This window comes from Neovison vison, chromosome 12, assembly GCF_020171115.1.
Source record: "Neovison vison isolate M4711 chromosome 12, ASM_NN_V1, whole genome shotgun sequence".
NCBI classification, from domain to species: domain Eukaryota; kingdom Metazoa; phylum Chordata; class Mammalia; order Carnivora; family Mustelidae; genus Neogale; species Neogale vison.
This window is the reverse complement of record NC_058102.1, coordinates 95,846,863-95,869,693: the sequence shown is the minus strand read 5'-3', so window position 1 is coordinate 95,869,693 and position 22,831 is coordinate 95,846,863. Positions and strand designations below refer to the sequence as shown.

Here is a 22,831-nt window from a genome sequence, read left to right as displayed (position 1 = left end):
TTTCTGTAGACTGTCTCTATATTTCTGTTCAATGCTATTCTTGGGATTTTTCCTCTTTTATAGAACCCCCCTTAATATTTCCTGCAGTATCGGCTTGGTGGTTGTATAGTCTTTTAAGTCTTGCCGGTCTTGGAAACTCTTTATCTCTCCATCCATTTTGAATGTCAGTCTTGCTGGATAAAGTATTCTTGGCTGCATGTTCTTCTCATTTAGTGCCCTGAATATATCTTGCCAGCCTCTTCTGGCTTGCCAGGTCTCTGTGGACAGGTCTGACGTTATTCTGATGGGCTTCCCTCTGTAAGTAAGGAGCCTCTTTGCCCTGGCAGCTTTCAAGAGATTATACCTACAATTATAATTTCTCAATTTGACTATCAGGTGTCGTGATGTTTTTTTGGAGTGTATAATCTTGGGTGGAGACCGTTCAGCCTCTAGTACATGAACGCTGGTTTCATTCGCGAGATTCGGAAAGTTTTCATGAAGGACTTGTTCCACGACATCTTCTAGACTTCTTTCTTTCTCCTCCCCTTCAGGAATTCCAATAATTCTGACGTTGGAACGCTTCATGGCATCACTTATTTCCCTAATTCTGCTTTCGTGGGATCTAAGCTGTTTGTTCCAGGCTTCCTTCTGATCCTTTCTCTCTATCTGTTTGTCTTCCAGATCACTAATTCTATCTTCTGTCTCAGTTACCCTAGCTTTGAGAGAGTTTAGATTGGATTGGAACTCATTGAGAGCATTGTGGACCTCCTCCCTGGTAGCTTTAAGCTCCGCCCTAACATTGTGAACATCCTGTCTGGTCGCTTTCAGTTCGGCTCTAATCAATTCTGTTTGGTCATCCATGGCTTTCTCCAACCTAGCTATTGCCTGGATAATTGTTAGCCTGAATTCTCTTTCCGACATATTGTCTATGTTGATAGCCGTTAGCTCTGTTGCGGAAGGTCCATCCTCTGTATTTTTCTTCTGTTGGGCATTCCTCCTCCTAGTCATTTTGGTGGGAGAAGACTGAACAGATGTAGCTGGATGTATCAACTCTGGTGCAGTCAAGGTGCACCCTGGAACACTTCCTGATCTCCGTCTCAGAAGCCTCAGTCTGGGTGCAGAAGCTGAATAAATTCCCCCTTGGATGCTGGCAGTGCAGGTTCCAAGTTAAAGACCCTGGGGGCGCAGGATCTTTTGCTCGTCCCCAAAGCCAAGGCAGTGGCGGCTGTCTGGGAGCTCCTGACCGCCAGAGAGGTTCCAAGCAGCGATCGCACACTGAGATTTTGCCGCTGGCCGGGGCTGGGAGTGCCCGGCTTGCGCGCACCTCTTTTCAGAGGCGGCTGTGGGTCGGGCGTGCGTCTGGGGCACTGAGAACGGGGCGCTGGTCCGTAAGCCGCAGGCTGGGCTTTTGCGAGCCTCTGTCCGGGGAAGAGTTTCGCGGGCGCGAGGCTTAGACTTTGAAACAATGGCCCGGGTCAAGAAGCGCCCCAGGGCCTTAGAAACCCAGGAGAGCTGGAGCGACGTGCACGCGCATCTCAAGCTTTGTGGTAGGGCTAGCGCGCGTTCTGCAGACCGGCTCCCATCCCCTCACAGGAGCCGGAACCCCGTGCTCTGGGGCACGCTGGCGGCTTAGGGACCAGGAGCCGGTTTCTCCGCCGCACTCTCTCTGCCTCCGCGCCGGGGAGGCCGTCTGGGACCGGGGACTCAAGCCCCTGTCCCTAGCCGCCCCGATTCCCACAGTTTGCCCCCGCGATCCTTTGCTCTTTTGGAGTGCTTTCAACCAGTCTCCGAGTTAATGCTGGTCCCCAGACGCAGGGCACTCTCGCTCGTATCGGGGTATTACTTTTGCACCGGTCGCCTCTGGTGGCTCCCTCCCCCTTTTGTTTATCTTCCGATATCAGTCCGCTGTTCCCATTCCGCTTTACCTGCTCACTGGCGTCTTCTGCCCCTGTAGAGATCCAGACGTGTATAATTCTGATCTCAGGCTGATTTCATGGGTGATCAGAGTTCTTTGGTAGGTAATCAGCTCACTTTGGGGTACCAGCTGAAAAGACGCCTCTTCCTAGTACCCCGCCATCTTGTCCCCCCCTGAATCTACTATTCTAGTAAACTTGCTGTTATGTTTCAGCTTTCATCTCAGACCCCAGCACTAGGTTACTCTTGAGTTTAATTCAGTTTCCTGTTCCTCAACCCTCCTAACCCTCTGACCATGCTGTTTCTGCAGGAAACCAGACCCAGGTGTTACCCCAGTGCAACGACTCTGTGTCTGAACCTGAGGGCTCTGCAGCCTCCCAAGAGAGTGCAGCCACCTGCTCAGGTGAGGGGTCCCAGGGGCAAGAAAGTCCTTCTCCTTTCCTGTGAAATGCTCCAGTGGCTTGGTTTTCTCCTTAGATCGCAGACAGCTCCGCCTGGTGGACGGAGGCGGTCCCTGTGCCGGCAGAGTGGAGATCCTTCACCGGGGCTCCTGGGGCACCATCTGTGATGACAGCTGGGACCTGAGTGATGCCCACGTGGTGTGCAGACAGCTGGGCTGCGGAGAAGCCCTCAATGCCATGGTCTCTGCTCACTTCGGGGAGGGATCGGACCCTATCTGGCTGGACGACCTGGAGTGCACAGGAAAGGAGTCCCACATTTGGAAGTGTCCTTCCCGGGGCTGGGGACAGCACGACTGCAGACACAAGGAGGATGCAGGGGTCATCTGCTCAGGTCTGCCTGCACGCTGTCTACAGGCTGGGAGAGGAGGTGTGGGCTCTGGAGGATGGGAGTCTGAGCCCTGAAGGGTGTTGCTGAAAGGGCCAGAGGAGACTTCCTTCCACACTGCCTTTTTAGATATAAAGATTAGGTGCTTTCTTTTCCTCCTGTGGCATCTGAGGTTCAGGTCCTTCCTTCACAGCAGGAGCTCCTGACAGAGCCATTTCCTACAGTTTCCATTTGAAAGCAGGGCTTGATCTTCAGGTCTTTTTGGTGGTAAAGTCTTGAGATCCTATGTCAAAATGCATTACTATATAATGAGTGGTAGAAACAACACAATTTATCAATGTATAGTTTTGTACATTAGAAGTCCAACATGGGTCTCACTGGCTAAAATCAAGGTGTCGAAAGGGCTGCATTCTTTCCGGAGGCTCTGGGGGAGATTTCTTTTCCCTGTCTTCTCTAGTTTCCTAAGGCCACGCACATTCACTGGGTGGGAGGTAGATCCCTTTCTTTCTCTTCAGGCTGAAAACGTTGCCTTCCTCTGACCATTCTTCCTCAGTCACGTTTCCCTCTGACTGAAATTGGGAAAGATTACCCATTTTTAAGGATAGTAGGTGAAAGAGGTGATTGGATTTGGGCTTAACCTGGTCAACCCACACTACTCCAGGTTAATCTCACCATCCTAAGGTCCTTATCTTTTTTTTTTTTCAATTTATTTATTTTCAGAAAAACAGTATTCATTGTTTTTTCACCACACCCAGTGCTCCATGCAAGCCGTGCCCTCTATAATACCCACCACCTGGTACCCCAACCTCCCACACCCCCGCCACTTCAAACCCCTCAGATTGTTTTTCAGAGTCCATAGTCTCTCATGATTCACCTCCCCTTCCAATTTACCCCAACTCCCTTCTCCTCCCTAACACCATGATTATCTTAATCATGTCTGAAAAGTGTCCTTTGTATGTAAAGTAACATATTTACACAACACCTTTGAGGGGCCATTATTCAGCTTATCACCCCACTTTCCACAGTCCCTTTCATATACTCTGTCAGAAATTTTGTTAGGAAGCAGGATTCAGCTTTCCCTCTGGGTAGAGTGCCCAGGTGGCTATTCTTCTCTGTTCATATTCTACTACATCGCTGTAGGGGAAATTGAAACCCAGACACAAACACACAAAATCAGGTAAAAGGGAGGTCAGTTTCAGTCTTGCCACCTAGTGGGTCCTTCCTCAGCAGAGTCAGGGATGAGTGTTAATAGTCTCTGGCATGGAGAAAAAAAATCAAGGGTGCTGAGTGGAATGCTTACTGTGGACTCTTTCCCCCTCTCTTGCCTTCCAATTTAGACTTCCTGAAGCTCAGGATGGTGAGCGAGGACCAGGAGTGTGCTGGGTGGCTGGAAGTTTTCTACAACGGGACCTGGGGCAGTGTCTGCCACAGCCCCATGTTAGACATCACCTTGTCCATCATCTGTAGACATCTTGGCTGTGGAGACAGTGGGACGGTCAGCGATTCCATAGTTCCCAGGGAAGGTTCTAGACCTCGGTGGGTGGATCAAATCCAGTGTCGGAAAACCGATTCCTCTCTCTGGCAATGTCCTTCTGACCCCTGGAGACGCAACTCATGTTTTTCACAAGAGGAAGCTTATATCTCCTGTGCAGGTAATTTACTGTTTCCATGTGTCTGTCCCAGTCTTGTAGGATGTTGTTAGTGAGATTTTATCTTCAAACCAAAGGGTGAGTTTAAGGTAAGAGTACAACATGAAGTTTGGATGATTATTTAACTTAACATGTTCTGATCTCGTTTCACAGGAAAAAATAAAGAAACCGGTATCAATAGAAGGTTATATGAAAAATACCAGAAGGATTGCATTGAAAACAAGCAATACCCTGATAAACTTTCTAAGCAATTGCCAATTAGTTCGGAATAGTTAAGTGATATCCCAACACGTTAAAGTGAATAAGGGGTCAAGTAAGGAATCAACCCTGATTATTTTGTCTCTTAAGCTAATGATAACTTTACCCTGGAATGTAACCACACCAATCGGACTAGCCCTCCAGTCAGCCTTTTGGTAGATAGTAACTGAGTGCCTTGTACGCACAAGTTTATGCTGCAGGTGAGAGGATGAAGAAGAGAAGAAAATGTAGTCTCTGCCATCATGGAGTTTACAGTCCAGTTTTGAAAACTCTCATTAGGCGGAAATTTCATGAAGAGTTAGAAAGTGCTGTGGAACTGTGGAATTGGTGTAAAAGAGGAAATCATATTTAGAGTGAAAGGTGAAGGGTGAGTAAGAATTTCTCAGAGGAGGGGCGCCTGGGTGGCTCAGTGGGTTGAGCCGCTGCCTTCGGCTCAGGTCATGATCTCAGGGTCCTGGGATCGAGTCCCGCATTGGGCTCTCTGCCCGGCAGGGAGCCTGCTTCCTCCTCTCTCTCTGCCTGCCTCTCTGCCTACTTGTGACCTCTCTCTGTCAAATAAATAAAAATAAAAAAAAAAAAAAGAATTTCTCAGAGGAAAGTGGAGAGATCGCTTGGGTCAGTGTACATACTGAGGTAGGAGGAAACATGGCATCTTTGAGGCACGAGAAAAATCCCATCATGGCCAGAGCAGAAAATGGTGAGGGAGAGGAGATCAGGGTTCCCCTGGAATGATGAGCAGAGACAGAGACCTCTCTGAGGCAGAGCCCAGGAAGACATTCCTGTTAAAGAGGTATTTGTTTATCTTCTTGGTTGCCTCATCATGGAGAACTGCTGAGAAGTCAGTAGCCTCATGACCCCATTTCTGCTTGAATTTCTGTCTTCTAAGAGACCCTCAGGATCTCAGTTTTCAGGGCTGATCCTGTATCCTCTGAGCCTTTCATTAACTACCAAGTGCTTAATCTGTCCCCCTCATCTCACTCTCCCAAAATGTTCTACAGAGCCTGCTGGAAGTTGGAACCCATTATCTTCAAACTCTCTTATGTCCTCCAAGTTCCCTTCACTTTGGTGTTTGGATCAAAACCTGCTTATACCCTGAAGACACTGATTTCTTCCTCACTTGGAGGCTCTTTTTTTCCCCCTCTCAACACTCTTTTCTCTAAGACTTGGAATAGATATACTTCTTGCTCTCAGTTGCCATTTTCAATGATTCCTCCTCTGTGTCTCTTTTAACATCCAGCTACTTGAAATTCATGCCATGAGGCAATAAATACCACCTAGTACTTCTGCTTGTTGCTATCACCATCCTAACTTTCTGGTCACTTCCCCTTGTCCACTGAAGACTGCAACACCAGACTCACCAAGTTCCTTGTCTCTGTCTTACTCCTGGAACCATTGGTACTTCCTCCAATATCCTTAAACACAACTGACACAGCAGCCTCACCTCTCAGCTCCTTGACTTCCTCCTATCTCTGCCTATGCATACACCACTGACCTCCAACAACAGTACAGCTTAAAATCTTGATTTCTTTTTTTTTCCCCCAATTTATTTATTTTCAGAAAAACAGTATTCATTATTTTTTCACCACACCCAGTGCTCCATGCAAGCTGTGCCCTCTATAATACCCACCATCTGGTACCCCAACCTCCCACCCCCCCGCAACTTCAAACCCCTCAGATTGTTTTTCAGAGTCCATAGTCTCTCATGGTTCATCTCCCCTTCCAATTTACCCAAAAGCACATACCCTCCCCAATGTCCATAACCCTACCCCCCTTCTTCCAGCCCCCTCCCCCCAGCAACCCACAGTTTGTTTCGTGAGATTAAGAGTCACTTATGGTTTGTCTCCCTCCCTATCCCATCTTGTTTCATGGATTCTTCTCCTACCCACTTAAGCCCCCATGTTGCATCACCACTCCCTCATATCAGGGAGATCATATGATAGTTGTCTTTCTCCGCTTGACTTATTTCGCTAAGCATGATACGCTCTAGTTCCATCCATGTTGTCGCAAATGGCAAGATTTCGTTTCTTTTGATGGCTGCATAGTATTCCATTGTGTATATATACCACATCTTCTTGATCCATTCATCTGTTGATGGACATCTAGGTTCTTTCCATAGTTTGGCTATTGTGGAGATTGCTGCAATAAACATTCGGGTGCACGTGCCCCTTTGGATCACTACGTTTGTATCTTTAGGGTAAATTCCCAGTAGTGCAATTGCTGGGTCATAGGGCAGTTCTATTTTCAACATTTTGAGGAACCTCCATGCTGTTTTCCAGAGTGGTTGCACCAGCTTGCATTCCCACCAACAGTGTAGGAGGGTTCCCCTTTCTCCGCATCCTCGCCAGCATCTGTCATTTCCTGACTTGTTGATTTTAGCCATTCTGACTGGTGTGAGGTGATATCTCATTGTGGTTTTGATTTGTATTTCCCTGATGCCGAGTGATATGGAGCACTTTTTCATGTGTCTGTTGGCCATCTGGATGTCTTCCTTGCAGAAACGTCTGTTCATGTCCTCTGCCCATTTCTTGATTGGATTATTTGTTCTTTGGGTGTTGAGTTTGTTAAGTTCTTTATAGATTTTGGACACTAGTCCTTTATCTGATATGTCGTTTGCAAATATCTTCTCCCATTCTGTCAGTTGTCTTTTGGTTTTGTTAACTGTTTCCTTTGCTGTGCAAAAGCTTTTGATCTTGATGAAATCCCAAAAGTTCATTTTTGCCTTTGCTTCCCTTGCCTTTGGCGATGTTCCTAGGAAGATGTTGCTGCGGCTGAGGTCGAAGAGGTTGCTGCCTGTGTTCTCCTCAAGGATTTTGATGGATTCCTTTCTCACATTGAGGTCCTTAATCCATTTTGAATCTATTTTTGTGTGTGGTGTAAGGAAATGGTCCAATTTCATTTTTCTGCACGTGGCTGTCCAATTTTCCCAACACCATTTATTGAAGAGGCTGTCTTTTTTCCATTGGACATTCTTTCCTGCTTTGTCGAAGATTAGTTGACCATAGAGTTGAGGGTCTATTTCTGGGCTCTCTATTCTGTTCCATTGGTCTATGTGTCTGTTTTTGTGCCAGTACCATGCTGTCTTGATGATGACAGCTTTGTAATAAAGCTTGAAGTCCGGAATTGTGATGCCACCAACTTTGGCTTTGTTTTTCAATATCCCTTTGGCTATTCGAGGTCTTTTCTGGTTCCATATAAATTTTAAAATTATTTGTTCCATTTCTTTGAAAAAGATGGATGGTACTATGATAGGAATTGCATTAAATGTGTAGATTGCTTTAGGTAGCATAGACATTTTCACAATATTTATTCTTCCAATCCAGGAGCATGGAAGATTTTTCCATTTCTTTGTGTCTTCCTCAATTTCTTTCATGAGTACTTTATAGTTTTCTGAGTATAGATTCTTAGCCTCTTTGGTTAGGTTTATTCCTAGGTATCTTATGGTTTGGGGTGCAATTGTAAATGGGATTGACTCATTAATTTCTCTTTCTTCTGTCTTGTTGTTGGTGTAGAGAAATGCAACTGATTTCTGTGCATTGATCTTATATCCTGACACTTTACTGAATTCCTGTATAAGTTCTAGCAGTTTTGGAGTGGAGTCTTTTGGGTTTTCCACATAGAGTATCATATCATCTGCGAAGAGTTATAATTTGACTTCTTCTTTGCCGATTTGGATGCCTTTAATATCCTTTTGTTGTCTGATTGCTGAGGCTAGGACTTCTAGTACTATGTTGAATAGCAGTGGTGATAATGGACATCCCTGCCGTGTTCCTGACCTTAGTGGGAAAGCTTTCAGTTTTTCTCCATTGAGAATGATATTTGCAGTGGGTTTTTCATAGATGGCTTTGATGATATTGAGGTATGTGCCCTCTATCCCTACACTTTGAAGGGTTTTGATCAGGAAGGGATGCTGTACTTTGTCAAATGCTTTTTCAGCATCTATTGAGAGTATCATATGGTTCTTGTTCTTTCTTTTATTGATGTGTTGTATCACATTGACTGATTTGCGGATGTTGAACCAACCTTGCAGCCCTGGGATAAATCCCACTTGGTCGTGGTGAATAATCCTTTTAATGTATTGTTGAATCCTATTGGCTAGTATTTTGGTGAGAATTTTTGCATCTGTGTTCATCAAGGATATTGGTCTATAGCTCTCTTTTTTGATGGGATCCTTGTCTGGTTTTGGGATCAAGGTGATGCTGGCCTCATAAAATGAGTTTGGGAGTTTTCCTTCCATTTCTATTTTTTGGAACAGTTTCAGGAGAATAGGAATTAGTTCTTCTTTAAATGTTTGGTAGAATTCCCCCGGGAAGCCATCTGGCCCTGGGCTTTTGTTTGTTTGGAGATTTTTAATGACTGTTTCAATCTCCTTACTGGTTATGGGTCTGTTCAGGCTTTCTATTTCTTCCTGGTTCAATTTTGGTAGTTTATATGTTTCTAGGAATGCATCCATTTCTTCCAGATTGTCAAATTTGTTGGCGTAGAGTTGCTTATAGTATGTTCTTATAATAGTTTGTATTTCTTTGGTGTTAGTTGTGATCTCTCCTCTTTCGTTCATGATTTTATTTATTTGGGTCCTTTCTCTTTTCTTTTTGATAAGTCTGGCCAGGGGTTTATCAATTTTATTAATTCTTTCAAAGAACCAGCTCCTAGTTTGGTTGATTTGTTCTATTGTTTTTTTGTTTCTATTTCATTGATTTCTGCTCTGATCTTTATGATTTCTCTTCTCCTGCTGGGCTTAGGGTTTCTTTCTTGTTCTTTCTCCAGCTCCTTTAGGTGTAGGGTTAGGTTGTGTACCTGAGACCTTTCTTGTTTCTTGAGAAAAGCTTGTACTGCTATATATTTTCCTCTCAGGACTGCCTTTGTTGTGTCCCACAGATTTTGAACCATTGTATTTTCATTATCATTTGTTTCCATGATTTTTTTCAATTCTTCTTTAATTTCCCGGTTGACCCATTCATTCTTTAGAAGGATGCTGTTTAGTCTCCATGTATTTGTGTTCTTTCCAGACTGCCTTTTGTGGTTGAGATCTAGCTTCAGAGCATTGTGGTCTGAAAATATGCAGGGAATGATCCCAATCTTTTGATACCGGTTGAGTCCTGATTTAGGACCGAGGATGTGATCTATTCTGGAGAATGTTCCATGTGCACTAGAGAAGAATGTGTATTCTGTTGCTTTGGGATGAAATGTTCTGAATATATCTGTGATGTCCATCTCATCCAGTGTATCATTTAAGGCCTTTATTTCCCTGTTGATCTTTTGCTTGGATGATCTGTCCATTTCAGTGAGGGGAGTGTTAAAGTCCCCTACTATTATTATATTATTGTTGATGTGTTTCTTTGATTTTGTTATTAATTGGTTTATATAGTTTGCTGTGCCCACATTGGGGGCATAGATATTTAAAATTGTTAGATCTTCTTGTTGGACAGACCCTTTGAGTATGATATAGTGTCCTTCCTCATCTCTTATTATAGTCTTTGGCTTAAAATCTAATTGATCTGATATAAGGATTGCCACTCCTGCTTTTTTCTGATGTCCATTAGCATGGTAAATTCTTTTCCACCCCCTCACTTTAAGTCTGGAGGTGTCTTCGGGTTTAAAATGAGTTTCTTGGAGGCAACATATAGATGGGTTTTGTTTCTTTATCCATTCTGATACCCTGTGTCTTTTGATTGGGGCATTTAGCCCATTAACATTCAGGGTAACTATTGAGAGATATGATTTTAGTGCCATTGTATTGCCTGTAAGGTGACTGTTACTGTATATTGTCTCTGTTCCTTTCTGATCTACCACTTGTAGGCTCTCTCTTTGCTTAGAGGACCCCTTTCAATATTTCCTGTAGAGCTGGTTTGGTGTTTGCAAATTCTTTCAGTTTTTGTTTGTCCTGGAAGCTTTTAATCTCTCCTTCTATTTTCAATGATAGCCTAGCTGGATATAGTATTCTTGGCTGCATGTTTTTCTCGTTTAGTGCTCTGAAAATATCATGCCAGCTCTTTCTGGCCTGCCAGGTCTCTGTGGATAAGTCAGCTGCCAATCTAATACTTTTACCATTGTATGTTACAGACTTCTTTTCCCGGGCTGCTTTCAGGATTTGCTCTTTGTCACTAAGGCTTGTAAATTTTACTATTAGGTGACGGGGTGTGGGCCTATTCTTATTGATTTTGAGGGGTGTTCTCTGAACCTCCTGAATTTTGATGCTCGTTCCCTTTGCCATATTGGGGAAATTCTCCCCAATAATTCTCTCCAGTATACCTTCTGCTCCCCTCTTTCTTTCTTCTTCTTCTGGAATCCCAATTATTCTAATGTTGTTTTGTCTTATGGTGTCACTTATCTCTCGAATTCTCCCCTCATGGTCCAGTAGCTGTTTGTCCCTCTTTTGCTCAGCTTCTTTATTCTCTGTCATTTGGTCTTCTAGATCACTAATTCTTTCTTCTGCCTCATTTATCCTAGCAGTGAGAGCCTCCATTTTTGATTGAACTTCATTAATAGCTTTTTTGATTTCAACTTGGTTAGATTTTAGTTCTTTTATTTCTCCAGAAAGGGCTTTTATATCTCTGGAGAGGGTTTCTCTAATATCTTCCATGCCTTTTTCAAGCCCGGCTATAACCTTGAGAATTGTCATTTTGAACTCTAGATCTGACATATTACCAATGTCTGTATTGATTAGGTCCCTAGCCTTCGGTACTGCCTCTTGTTCTTTTTTTTGTTGTGAATTTTTCCGCCTTGTCATTTTGTCCAGCTAAGAGTATATGAAGGAGAAAGTAAAATACTAAAAGGGTGGCAACAATCCCAGGAAAATATGCTTTAACCAAATCAGAAGAGATCCCAAATCGTGAGGGATCTCTCTCCCCCCTCACGATTGGGTGAGGGATCTCCTCTGATTGGGATCTCCTTTGATTGGGATCTCCCAATCTCTTCTGATTGGGATCTCTTCTGATTTGGGGATAAAAAGAGGTTCAAAAAGAAAGAAAGAAAAAAAGATTTAAAAAAAAAGAGATTGAATTAAAAATTCAATCAAGAATTTAAAAAAGAATTAAGAAAAAAAAGATTGAAGAGATTAGGATCTCTTCTGATTTGGGGATAAAAAGAGGTTCAAAAATAAAGAAAAAAAAGAAAAAAAATTAAAAAAAAAAGAAAATGAATAAAGAAAAGTATAAAAAAATATATATATATTAGATAATCTAGTTAAAAAATGTTAAAAAAAGAAAAGGGTAAAAGTTACAAAAAATTTTAGCAGAAGAAGAGAAAAAAAAATGAAAAAAAAAATTAAATTAACTGCAAGACTAAAAAATCACAGGCAGAAAGCCATGAGTTCCGTGGTTTGTTTTCTCCTCCTCTGGAATTCTGCTGCTCTCTCCTTGGTATTGAAACTGCACTCCTTGGTAGGTGAACTTGGTCTTGCCTGGATTTCTTGTTGATCTTCTGGGGGAGGGGCCTGTTGTAGTGATTCTCAAGTGTCTTTGCCCCAGGCGGAATTACACTGCCCTTACCAGGGGCCGGGCTGAGTGATCTGCTCGGCTTTGCTTTCAGGAGCTTTTGTTCCCTGAGTGCTTTCCGTAGAGTTCCGGAGGACGGGAATACAAATGGCGGCCTCCTGGTCTCCGGCCCGGAGGAGCCGAGAGCCCGGGGCCCCGCTCCCCAGTGCGCCCTCAGCGAACAGCTCCTAGTAACTCGCGTCTGCCTAACCTCCGGCCGCGCTCCGAGCTCACCGAGCCTGCGACTGGTTCAAGGCAACTCTGAGCTGCGAGCTTACTGTCGGCTCTGTCTCTGCAGCCGGCTTTCCCGTTCCAATATCCGCAAGCTCTGCGACACTCAGACACCCCCTATCCTTCTGTGACCCCGCGGGACCTGAGGTCACGCCGACCCCGTGTGGGCTTTAGCCTCCGGAGCGATGTCCCTCAGCGGAACAGGCTTTTAAAAGTCCTGATTTTGTGCTCCGTTGCTCCGCCGCTTGCTGGGAGCCGGCCCCTCCCCCTGGGGTCTATCTTCCCGTCGCTTTGGATTCACTTCTCCGCCAGTCCTACCTTTCAGAAAGTGGTTGTTTTTCTGTTTCTGTAATTGCTGTTCTTCTTCTCTTCGATCTGCTGATGGATTTGCAGGTGTTTGCAATCTTTAGATAAGCTCTCTAGCTGATCTCCTGCTAGCTGAGGTAGTCTCAGCCTGCTACTTCTCCGCCATCTTGACTCCTCCCCCAAAATCTTGATTTCTTTATTCCATTCTCTGACCAGTGTTTCCTATCCTTATGGATCCTAACCATATGCTTCATTTCAAATAATTTCTTGTCCTCATGGAGTTGCCCGAACTTTTCCCGTCAGTTTTTTCTTACTTTTCTACTCTCCATCTATCTGCACATTTTTTCTTAGTCAGATTAGATAATATGATCCAACATTATAATTCTTCTCCTTTAATTTCTACAATTCCCTTGCCTTCTCTTTGTCAGCCTCACCTGACGAACTCCAGACCTGGTTAAAGTCAACTACCTGAGTACTCCTTGTCTGCACTGGACTAAGGCAAAGGTGGGGAAAGAACACATAGTCAAGTGGCTACTCTACTTTCGAATTCATGGACCCAGTCTCTACTGGGGGTTCCATAGTGTCTTTGGGGACTACTATACATCTTCAATATGTGTGCTTGCCCTAAATTTAAAAGGTGTTTTATGTATTTTCCGCTTTCCTCACATTGTCAGCACCTGATCCCCACCATCTAGTCTCAAATCATGATCTTGCCTCTTACCTCACTGAGAAATTAGAACAGTTGGCTGCAAACTCCTCCTCTGCCTTTCACCAAATCTTCTTACTTGTGGTGTCTTCGCCCACTCTGTACTTGTTTGGCCTCCTGGGTCAGTGGCCTCAGGCCTCATATTAGGCCAGCTCTTCTGCTCAGGCTGTGGATCCTAACTGCACTTGTCAAAGTCTTCACTTTTATTCCCTTCTAGTGCCATCAACTTTCCCCATCTCCTGGTTTATTCTCATCTATATATATAGACGAGAATATATATATATGTGTGTGTGTGTGTGTATGTGTATATATATATACATACATATATATATATATGGGTTTGTATGACTCTCATCTTGAAAAAGACCTGAATAGTTTTCCTTGACTTCCTTGCTACTGTCCATCTCTCTTCTCCTTCGTCCACAGCCAAGTTTCTGAAAGTATGGTCAGTAACCACTCAGGGTCCTCAACAATTTCCCCTCTTCTACTATTCTAAACTCATCCAGTTAAGCGTTAGGGTCCACCATTCCTCTGAACTGGTAATGAAATGTAGCAGACTTTCCTCTCCAGTATTCATGAATTTTCAGCAGTGTTCAGCAGGTTCGCTTCTCATTCCTTCTCATTTTTTTTTTTTTCTCTTGGCTGTCACTCCATCTCCCTGATTGTTAGATAGAGTTGAGATCACTGGGAATATAAATGCTCCTTAAACAGACTCCAGGGAACCTAACTTTTAAAATATAGTACAGTCTGTGAACAGACATGCAGTCTCATGCAGAGCAGACAGAGAAACAAGAACCCAAACAATACTGTGTTTGGAACTTGGGTTCCTTTCCAGGAAAGGGGGATGTTTATATATATTAAATTCTACTGAGGTTTCAAGAACACTTGAGCTGAAAAATACCCAACAGATTTTGGGCATTGTGTGTTATTGACTGTTTAATGAGAACATTTTTGAGGCAGGGTAGAAACCAGAAATAAAAGTATCAATAAGGTGATGGTTAGAAAAGCATACAACACTTTTGAGAAACTGTGAAGGGCAAAGAGTGAGAAGTAAGGTGCTGAAGTGTAGTATTCAGTGCGAGAAATAGATTTATTTTAATTACTAAGTGGATTGATTTGTTGTTGTGTAATAGGGTGATCTACTTTTATTTTTATTTATTATTATTATTTTTTAATTTATTTTTTATTTTCAGCATAATAGTATTCATTATTTTTGCACCACACCCCATGCTCCATGCAATCCGTGCCGTCTATAATACCCACCACCTGGTACCCCGACCTCCCACCCCCAGCCCCTTCAAAACCCTCAGATTGTTTTTCAGAGTCCATAGTCTCTCATGGTTCACCTCCCCTTCCAATTTCCCCCAACTCCCTTTCCCTCTCTAGCTCCCCATGTCCTCCATGCTATTTGTTATGTTCCACAAATAAGTGAAACCATGTGATAATTGATTCTCTCTGCTTGACTTATTTCACTCAGCATAAGCTCTTCCAGTCCCGTCCATGTTGCTCCAAAAATTGGGTATTCGTCCTTTCTGATGGAGGCATAATACTCCATAGTGTATATGGACCACATCTTCCTTATCCATTCGTCTGTTGAAGGGCATCTTGGTTCTTTCCACAGTTTGGCGACCGTAGCCATTGCTGCTATAAACATTGGGGTACAGATGGCCCTTCTTTTCACGACATCTGTATCTTTGGGGTAAATACCCAGTAGTGCAATGGCAGGGTCATAGGGAAGTTCTATTTTTAATTTCTTGAGGAATCTCCACACTGTTCTCCAAAGAGGCTGCACCAACTTGCATTCCCACCAACAGTGGAAGAGGGTTCCCCTTTCTCCACATCCCCTCCAACACATGTTCTTTCCTGTCTTGCTAATTTTGGCCATTCTAAGTGGTGTAAGGTGGTATCTCAATGTGGTTTTAATTTGAATCTCTCTGAGGGCTAGTGATGATGAACATTTTTTCATGTGTCTGATAGCCATTTGTATGTCTTCATTGGAGAAGTGTCTGTTCATATCTTCTGCCCATTTTTTGATATGATTGTCTGTTTTGTGTGTGTTGAGTTTGAGCCGAAGGCAGTCGTCCAACCAACTGAGCCACCCAGTTTGATGAGTTCATTATAGATCCTGGATACAATGGTGATCTATTTTTAGAAGTGACACTGGCACATTTTATTGTCTGGGTTATGTGTCTCCAGTGCAAAAACAACTGGAAACCATGTCACAGGAAGTCTGTAACTAGGCTAATTAGCAAAAATGCCAGAATAGATGTAACTTGACTGTTGAACTTTGAAGGACTTTACTGTGGAAGGAGATGAATCACCATGAACTAGCTGATGCAGGGGGCAGGACACCAGGCTGATCGATGGGGCTTACAAGGAGGCAGATTTGAGTACATTCTAAGTAAAAGTAGCATAAAGGTATCTCACCTTGTAATGGTCCCTCAGGGAATGAACGATAACGTCAGGTAAAAGAACACTGGAGTCACGGTGGGATGGCCTCTTCCTCTTTCTTACTTTTTTTTTTGCATTTTCATAGTGTTTTCCTTTCCCTTAACATTCTTTTCCAGTTCCTTCTTTCCCCCTCCCCCTTCCCTGCCAGCTCAGGTATATCTTGGGGGATAGGCTAGGAGTTGCCTGAAGTCCACAGCCAGGGGATAGCATGGTGATAGATATTTCAAAGGCTGAGCTCACTCCCTTCTTTGCTTCTCTTTCCTCCTTTTCTTGTTTCTGTGTCCCTAAAAGCCAAGGGGATATTAAACTCTAAGACCTTATATTGATGATAATTTTCTACAATCAAACATGACGAGTTGAGTGATAGTGAAGACTCCAGTGCTGAAAGTAAGCGACCACCCAAAGAGGTCCTGCCATCATTTTCTGAGATGTTCACAGGGTAGGAAGTTGGATAGGATCACATGGAAAGAATATGCTAATTCTGGTATTTTATGACAAGTACCATGTATGCTTCTGTTTTCTTGTAATTTTTTGAATTTCTGTTCTTCCTTTGGTTTCCATTTTTTGTCTTTTTTTCATCTCATGTTTATTATCTGTGTCCTCTCTCCAGGTAGTTTTTTGTCAATATATTTGAGTATCATGTAAATATTTCTGTCTCACTCCTTAGCCGTTTGTCTACCTAACTGTTTTTCTCTGAATCCTCTTTATTCCAGTTCTTTATAAAAAGTATCCTCTTAACATAGTAATCTTTGCTTGTGCACATGTCATATTGAAAAATAGATAAGAAAAGTTTATAATATGTTATGTAATTTTCCATTAAAAATATAAATGGAATAGTGAATGCAAATTTTTCAGGATTTAAAAAAAATCCACTATTATTGCCACAAACCATTAATATCAATTTGTATTCCCTTTATTAACTTACTTATTAAGTAAGTAGGAATTATGTTTTACTGGATTTTATTCACCAATTTATTCAATAAATATTTATCAAGCCCCTATACATAGTATTTATAAAAGGTTCTCAATGTACACTTGTTGAATGAATGCATACAATATACCACGTATACATAGCAGAAACATAGAGATGCATAAAACATGCAAAGTGTTTCCTCTCATGGAGTTTGTGTGCGTGTGTATGTGTGTATGCACACACGTCTGTGTTTTATTTATTGTGCAATGTGGAAAGTGAGAAACAAATAAACAAAATAAACAGACAATGGTTATGATTTTTAGCGAATGTCTCAGTAATTCAGCCCATTAGACTAATTAGGAAGGCTGTTATTTTCACTTGTCCTTTGGGCTGAAGGCAAGCACTTCAGATAATCTTGTTTGGGGAAGAGGACCCCCAGCTGTCCCGGATCTAGCAGTGCCCCCTTGTCTGCCTCTGCAGGAGTGAGACCCAGGAGCTGTCCAACTGCCGCCCCCTGCACAGGTACATAAAGCCCCTCCCCTCTCCCCTGTTGGCTCCCAAGGGCTCCTTCCTTACCCCAGGGGCAGTAACAGAAGATGCTGCTGCCTTTTCAGACAAAGAGAAGCTCCGACTGAGGGGAGGAGACACGGAGTGCTCAGGGCGAGTGGAGGTTTGGCACGAGGGCTCCTGGGGCACGGTGTGTGATGACTCCTGGAGCCTGGCAGAGGCGGAGGTGGTGTGTCAGCAGCTGGGCTGTGGCTCTGCCCTCGAGGCACTGCAGAAGGCTGCGTTTGGGCCGGGAAATGGGAGCATCTGGCTGGATGAGGTGAAATGCAGGGGCAGGGAGCCTTCCCTGTGGGATTGTGCTGCGGACCCTTGGGGCCAGAACAACTGCAAGCACGAGGAGGACGCTGGGGTGCGGTGCTCTGGTGAGTGGCTCTGGCTGAGCTGGAGCGAGGGTGGGCCAGTGGTGTGGGCTCAGGTAAAATGGGAAGTTTGCGTTCGCATCTAGATGCTGTCAGCCCTGGATCTGGGAGAGGGGGAGGTCTCAACATTGAGGTTGTGGTAATTGAGGAGTGATTTCAGGGCTCAGGTAGGGAAAATGGGCTGCCCTGCACTCTGATCCAATCCTGGACCTCAAACTCCCATTTTTCTCTCTAGGTGGAAGAACAAGCTTGCAGTCTCCTACAGGAGGTACAGTGCCACAATCTGGAGGCAGGGGAGAATATTCAGATTTGGGGGACCTGTTCTGTGGAATTTGACAGAATTAGCCAACTCAGGAAAGGAAAGACCCTGGAGAGCCATCTGCTGGTGGGGAGGTCTTAGGGCATTTTCCTTGGGAAACTTCCCTTCACTCCCTTCAAATTTCCACTGCCCTTGGGCCAAGGGAGGCTGGTTCCTGTGCTTCAGAATCTAAGGTTTCCCCACTTGCCCATGAGTGTCACTCCCCTGCAGCAAGATGCCTATCCCAGGAGTTGCTTGATGCTCTGGTCTGGAGAAGCCTGAAGAAAGGGGGCTACAGTTGTGTAAGTTGGCCCAGCACTCCGTTGGACCTCAGTGGAGTAGAATTCAGTTTATCTCAGAATAAAGCCTGGGGAGTGTCCACCAGGGTCACTGTTGTCAATCCTGTTATGTCTGAGGCTGGGACTTGCCCAGGCTGGAAATGCTGAAGGAGTTTCCCTGGGCCCTTGCTCTTCTCCAAATCCCATTGGCTTTATTCTCCTTAGGGATCAGACGAGGCCCAAATCTCGTCCGTGGTATCTTCTCCCTGTCTGAGATGCTCTGCTTCATCCTGGGGGCCCTTCTCTTCCTGGTCCTCGTCATCCTGGTGATTCAGATGTACAGATGGAGAGCAAAGCGCAGAGGTGGGCTACAGGGGTACAGGGTAACATGGAAAGTGTATGGAGGCCAGAGACAGGGCCAGGTGGGAGGGGGGAACTGTGTTTGAAAACCTCCATCTGCCCCACATGAAACTCTAAGGGCTGTCTTAGGATTGAACACACGTCAGTCATGGCTTCTCTGTGAGACAAGAAAAAATAGGGGCTGAGCTGTGGACACAGGGCCAGATAAGGCAGAGAGGTGCAGACACAGCACACGGGGTGTGAGGAGACTCTACCGGAGTCCTGGCAGCCCTGCGGCTTTTTCCATGTTGACCACTGGGGAGAATGATTTGCTTGTTGGTTCAGGGATGAACTCAGGGACATTTCTCACTTGCTGGTGGTTTGCTCAGCCTTACCCAGCTTCGAAGATGTTCCCAACGAGGCTGTGTACGAGGAGATTGACTATCTTGTGGCAACGAAGGAAGATCTGCTGGGCAGCACTGGTGTGTATCCCTTCCTTGCCCTCCTGGGCCCTCTAGATGTCAGCCCCTCCCCCAGGCCCACTGTCTGTGAGCCAAGGCTTCTCTGCAGACCCTATACTCCCTCATGCTCACAGAAGCAGCCCCTCCAAAGGCAATGGATGGGTTTCCGCTGAGCTCCTGTGATCTCTGAGCCTTCTCTTTATACCACAGGAGACACATGTGCTCCAGCATTTCTTCTCAGCCTTACCACAGGTCCTACAGGTGTGTGCTGTCTGCTTTATGATTTTTTTTCGTTTTGTGTTTTTCTCCACATTAGGGGCCCTGTCAGATGACTCCGTGACTAAACTGCCATATTACACTGGGGATGGTGAGGACAACACTGACTTTCAACCTGCTCCAGGTAGTAGAGGCGAACTGTCTCAGCTGGGTATTGGGGGCAGGGGACTTCCTTTCATAGAGATGAAATTCAAGAGGGACAGTCTTCCTTTGACCGGGATTAGTGGGATCTCTTCTCTCCTTCTTCTCTGCTTGCTCTGATGTGCCTCATGGTGAGGCTGGGTTGTCTGTGTCCAGAACGATCCTCATTCAGTTGCAACATACGCACTGTTTGGAAAAATAGCATCTGGAAAGTGTAACTGACCAAATATTTTACTAAGGCATACTGGTGCAAGGGTTTCCCTGAAATATGTAGTTTTAATCAGGAAATATTGAGAGGTTTGGATTATTTTTCTGGTTTATGGACTCATTAAAATGAAATACATGACCTTGGAAAAGACCTTTTAAAACACAGAGTGAATAGTGCCTCTGGTTAGCAGCTATCAGATTCTCTGCGGCAGAAGGGATTTTAAATATTTTCCAGGCCAACCCATTTACTGTGATTCCATCTAAACCCCCAGCTCAGAAGACTGATGCCCCTAGTGAGGACTATGATAATGTTGAAGAGGTCCCAGTGCCTGAGGCTCCTTTTGCCTCCTGGGTGAATGAAGGGGAAGTGCCCCCAGGGGAGGAGAATGTGGTGAGGGCCTCTCCAACAGGTGAGTGGGGTTGGTTGATCTCTTGTAATCTTTTGTCTCTGTCCTGGAAAGGGTTAATTTGAGCTCCTCATTGCTGATCCTTCTTATAGATTCAAAATTCAGATGATCTCATATCCTTTGACCATCTTCCTTTCTTTTGTGCTGTCACATTCCTTGCGGGAGGTGTTGGTGGGGGGAGAGACTCCCTCTATATTCTCGGTATATACATCTGCATAACTTCATCTTTGAGGTGCTTGCGTTGAGACATAGGTTAGTTTACCAAGTCCAAAAACAGAATGACTGTTCTTATAACACTTTTGCACTGTCCTATCTCTGAAAGGCATTCAGAGACTTAAGAAATATTGCAATGTTGGAATTTGTGAGGCATTTGATCATTTGAGAAGCACTGTAATCATGTTAGCACTAATATGTACAAAGTCTATCATATATGATAGCTTTGAAAATTACAGCCGTGGTGGTGGATTATAGAGTCTCAATTTGTAGGCAGTTCAGGGCCAATCTGTTCCAGACATTTCAGTGGTCAAATGAAGACACTCATTCTCCAGAGAAGAGTATTTCTCCCTCTGAGGGCCAATGTGACCCTGAGGATGTGGCAACTATGGAAGGATGCTGTGATTGTTTTGGGGGGGGGCATGTAGGAACACAAGTCAAGGCCATCAAGAGCAGAGTGGGATTGTCAGTGAGGACCTGAGATTTTTCCAGGTCTCCTGTACCCTTCTGTTTCTGAATTCAGACCTGTCAATTGTGAAAGGAGAAATTTGCATGTCCCTTCTTTTTTTTTTTAAGATTTTATTTCTTATTTATTTGACAGAGAGAGAGAGAGAGAGATCACAAGTAGGCAGAGAGGCAGGCAGAGAGAGAGGAAGGGAAGCAGGCTCACTGCTGAGCAGAGAGCCTGATGTGGGGCTCAATCCCAGGACCCCGGGTGAGCCGAAGGCAGAGGCTTTAACCCACTGAGCCACCCAGGCACACCTGCATGTCCCTTCTTCTGATTCTTACCATTCTTGGGCCATTCTTTGCTGAGAAACATGTCTTTATAGAGCACCTGTGTTGGCCATAGATCTCCTGTGATAATAGTGTTTCTGGAGACCCACATGGACTGGATCCTGATAGGATAATCTTGCTATATCTTTGCTGTAACTATATTAAATTGTCTGAGCTTTCTTGGATATTACCTGATGCTTTGTCATCATGACTTGACTTGCTTCCACCATGGGGCACTGTCCCGTCTCTTTGTCCCAATTCTAACCAAACTTCTCTTTAATGTTTCAGGCTCTTCTCTACAGTTCTCCAGAGGGATAGCTGGTCCTGGGAAAGAAGAAGCTAGTCCCTGGCTGCTTCAGGGGGAAGAGGGGGATCCTGGATATGATGACGTTGAACTAAATGCCCCTCAAACATCTACTATGGTTTTCTCATGATGTTGAATTGAAAATAAGATAAGGCCTCAGATACTCTAATTGCCTGTGTTTCAGTAGAATAGTGCTGACTTATAATTTTTATTATGTGAAATTACTTAAAATGAAATATTCTGAATAAACTACTTTTTGCTTTGTTGATTACTTTGCAAGTTTTGTCTCAATTCAGTTTCCCTCCAAAGAAATACAAGGTGAGTATACTAACCTGTTTTCTTATCTCTCCTATGGGTTACTCAAGGCCTTAGTTTGCCTGGGTTCACGAATGTTCCAGTCTCTCTTTCTTAGACAAAGGACTCTAAACTTGGTCCATATTCATACCCTCATTCTTACCAAGACTAACTCATGGGAAAAAAAAACAAACAATCCTGAACATTCATGTATGCTCTTCCTTGAGATATAGTATCATCTGTTTTTAAGCAATTCCTAGGCACCAGATGTGCCTAGGAATTTAAAAAACTGAGGATGGTAGGTTGGGTAGGGGAGAGAGTGAAATTCATGGATCAATTAAAAGTCCAATTTGGGGCACCTAGGTGGCTCAGTTGGTTAAGCGTCTGACTCTTGGTTTTGGTCGGGTCATGATCCCACAGTTATGAGATCCAGCCCTGTCTTGGGTTTAGCGTTGAGCTTGGTGTGGAGTGTGCTTAGGATTCTCTCTCTCCTCTCCCTCTCCCACCCTGCCCAGCATGCTCATGTGCTTGCTCAACCCCCCCAAAAAAAACCTTTTTAAAATCCAATTCTTCATAAATATATCTTCCTATTTCATCTCTTATTCCCTAGGTTATTTTTCCTATTTATTACTCAAGCCCATACAGATTCCTTCTCATTCTTCTCTCATATTTGGTGAGTTATCATTCCTTCTAAATTCTGTCTTTCCTCTCCATCACTTCTTATTTCTTCAGGACATTGTCATTTCCTGTCTGTCCAATTGTAAAGCCTTCTAAGTGAATTATACCAGCTGATATCTTTCTTTACTGCAAGTTGATAAAGGACAAATTGGCATTGACCCATAGACCTGTATCCAAGTGGAACAAGAAGGCAAAGAAGAGACCCAGGTAGAGGAGATCCAGAGTAGATAAATCAGGAACTATTGGGTTTTATAGATGTGGGTGGAGGGACTTGTCATGATTGAAGTATTTTGATGCTCTATTATGCAATTTATATCAGAGACCTTCAGAATGGTCATGTTGAGAAAATAATAATGATTTCTCCATTAGGTCAATGTAGAACAAATGTATTAGGTTCATAAAACCTTTTCATAGCATTGTAATTGAAAACATAAATATACAACACATGGAATTAGATAAATAAGTTAAGACTCAATAATACAGGGAAGTACTGGCAACCATACAAATAACATAGATGTTCTAATAGGACAGAAAGGATTTTAAAATATATTGTTAATTTTGAAAGTGCAC

General features: G+C 43.9%; 1 protein-coding gene across 1 annotated transcript in view; it reads left to right on the top strand.

The window, feature by feature from the left end:
- Positions 1-21,477, top strand: part of LOC122890977 (antigen WC1.1-like) — a 41,586-nt gene extending 20,109 nt beyond the window's left edge. Inside the window, exons 5-15 of the mRNA XM_044226394.1 lie at positions 2,204-2,296; positions 2,371-2,685; positions 4,017-4,331; positions 17,146-17,187; positions 17,280-17,594; positions 17,827-17,859; positions 18,393-18,530; positions 18,896-18,988; positions 19,284-19,367; positions 19,864-20,001; positions 21,274-21,477. Of these exons, the coding sequence (XP_044082329.1) occupies positions 2,204-2,296; positions 2,371-2,685; positions 4,017-4,331; positions 17,146-17,187; positions 17,280-17,594; positions 17,827-17,859; positions 18,393-18,530; positions 18,896-18,988; positions 19,284-19,367; positions 19,864-20,001; positions 21,274-21,419 (1,712 nt within the window). The 3' untranslated portion in view covers positions 21,420-21,477. The remainder of the gene's footprint in view (positions 1-2,203; positions 2,297-2,370; positions 2,686-4,016; positions 4,332-17,145; positions 17,188-17,279; positions 17,595-17,826; positions 17,860-18,392; positions 18,531-18,895; positions 18,989-19,283; positions 19,368-19,863; positions 20,002-21,273) is intronic.
- The last annotated feature ends 1,354 nt before the right edge of the window (positions 21,478-22,831 follow it).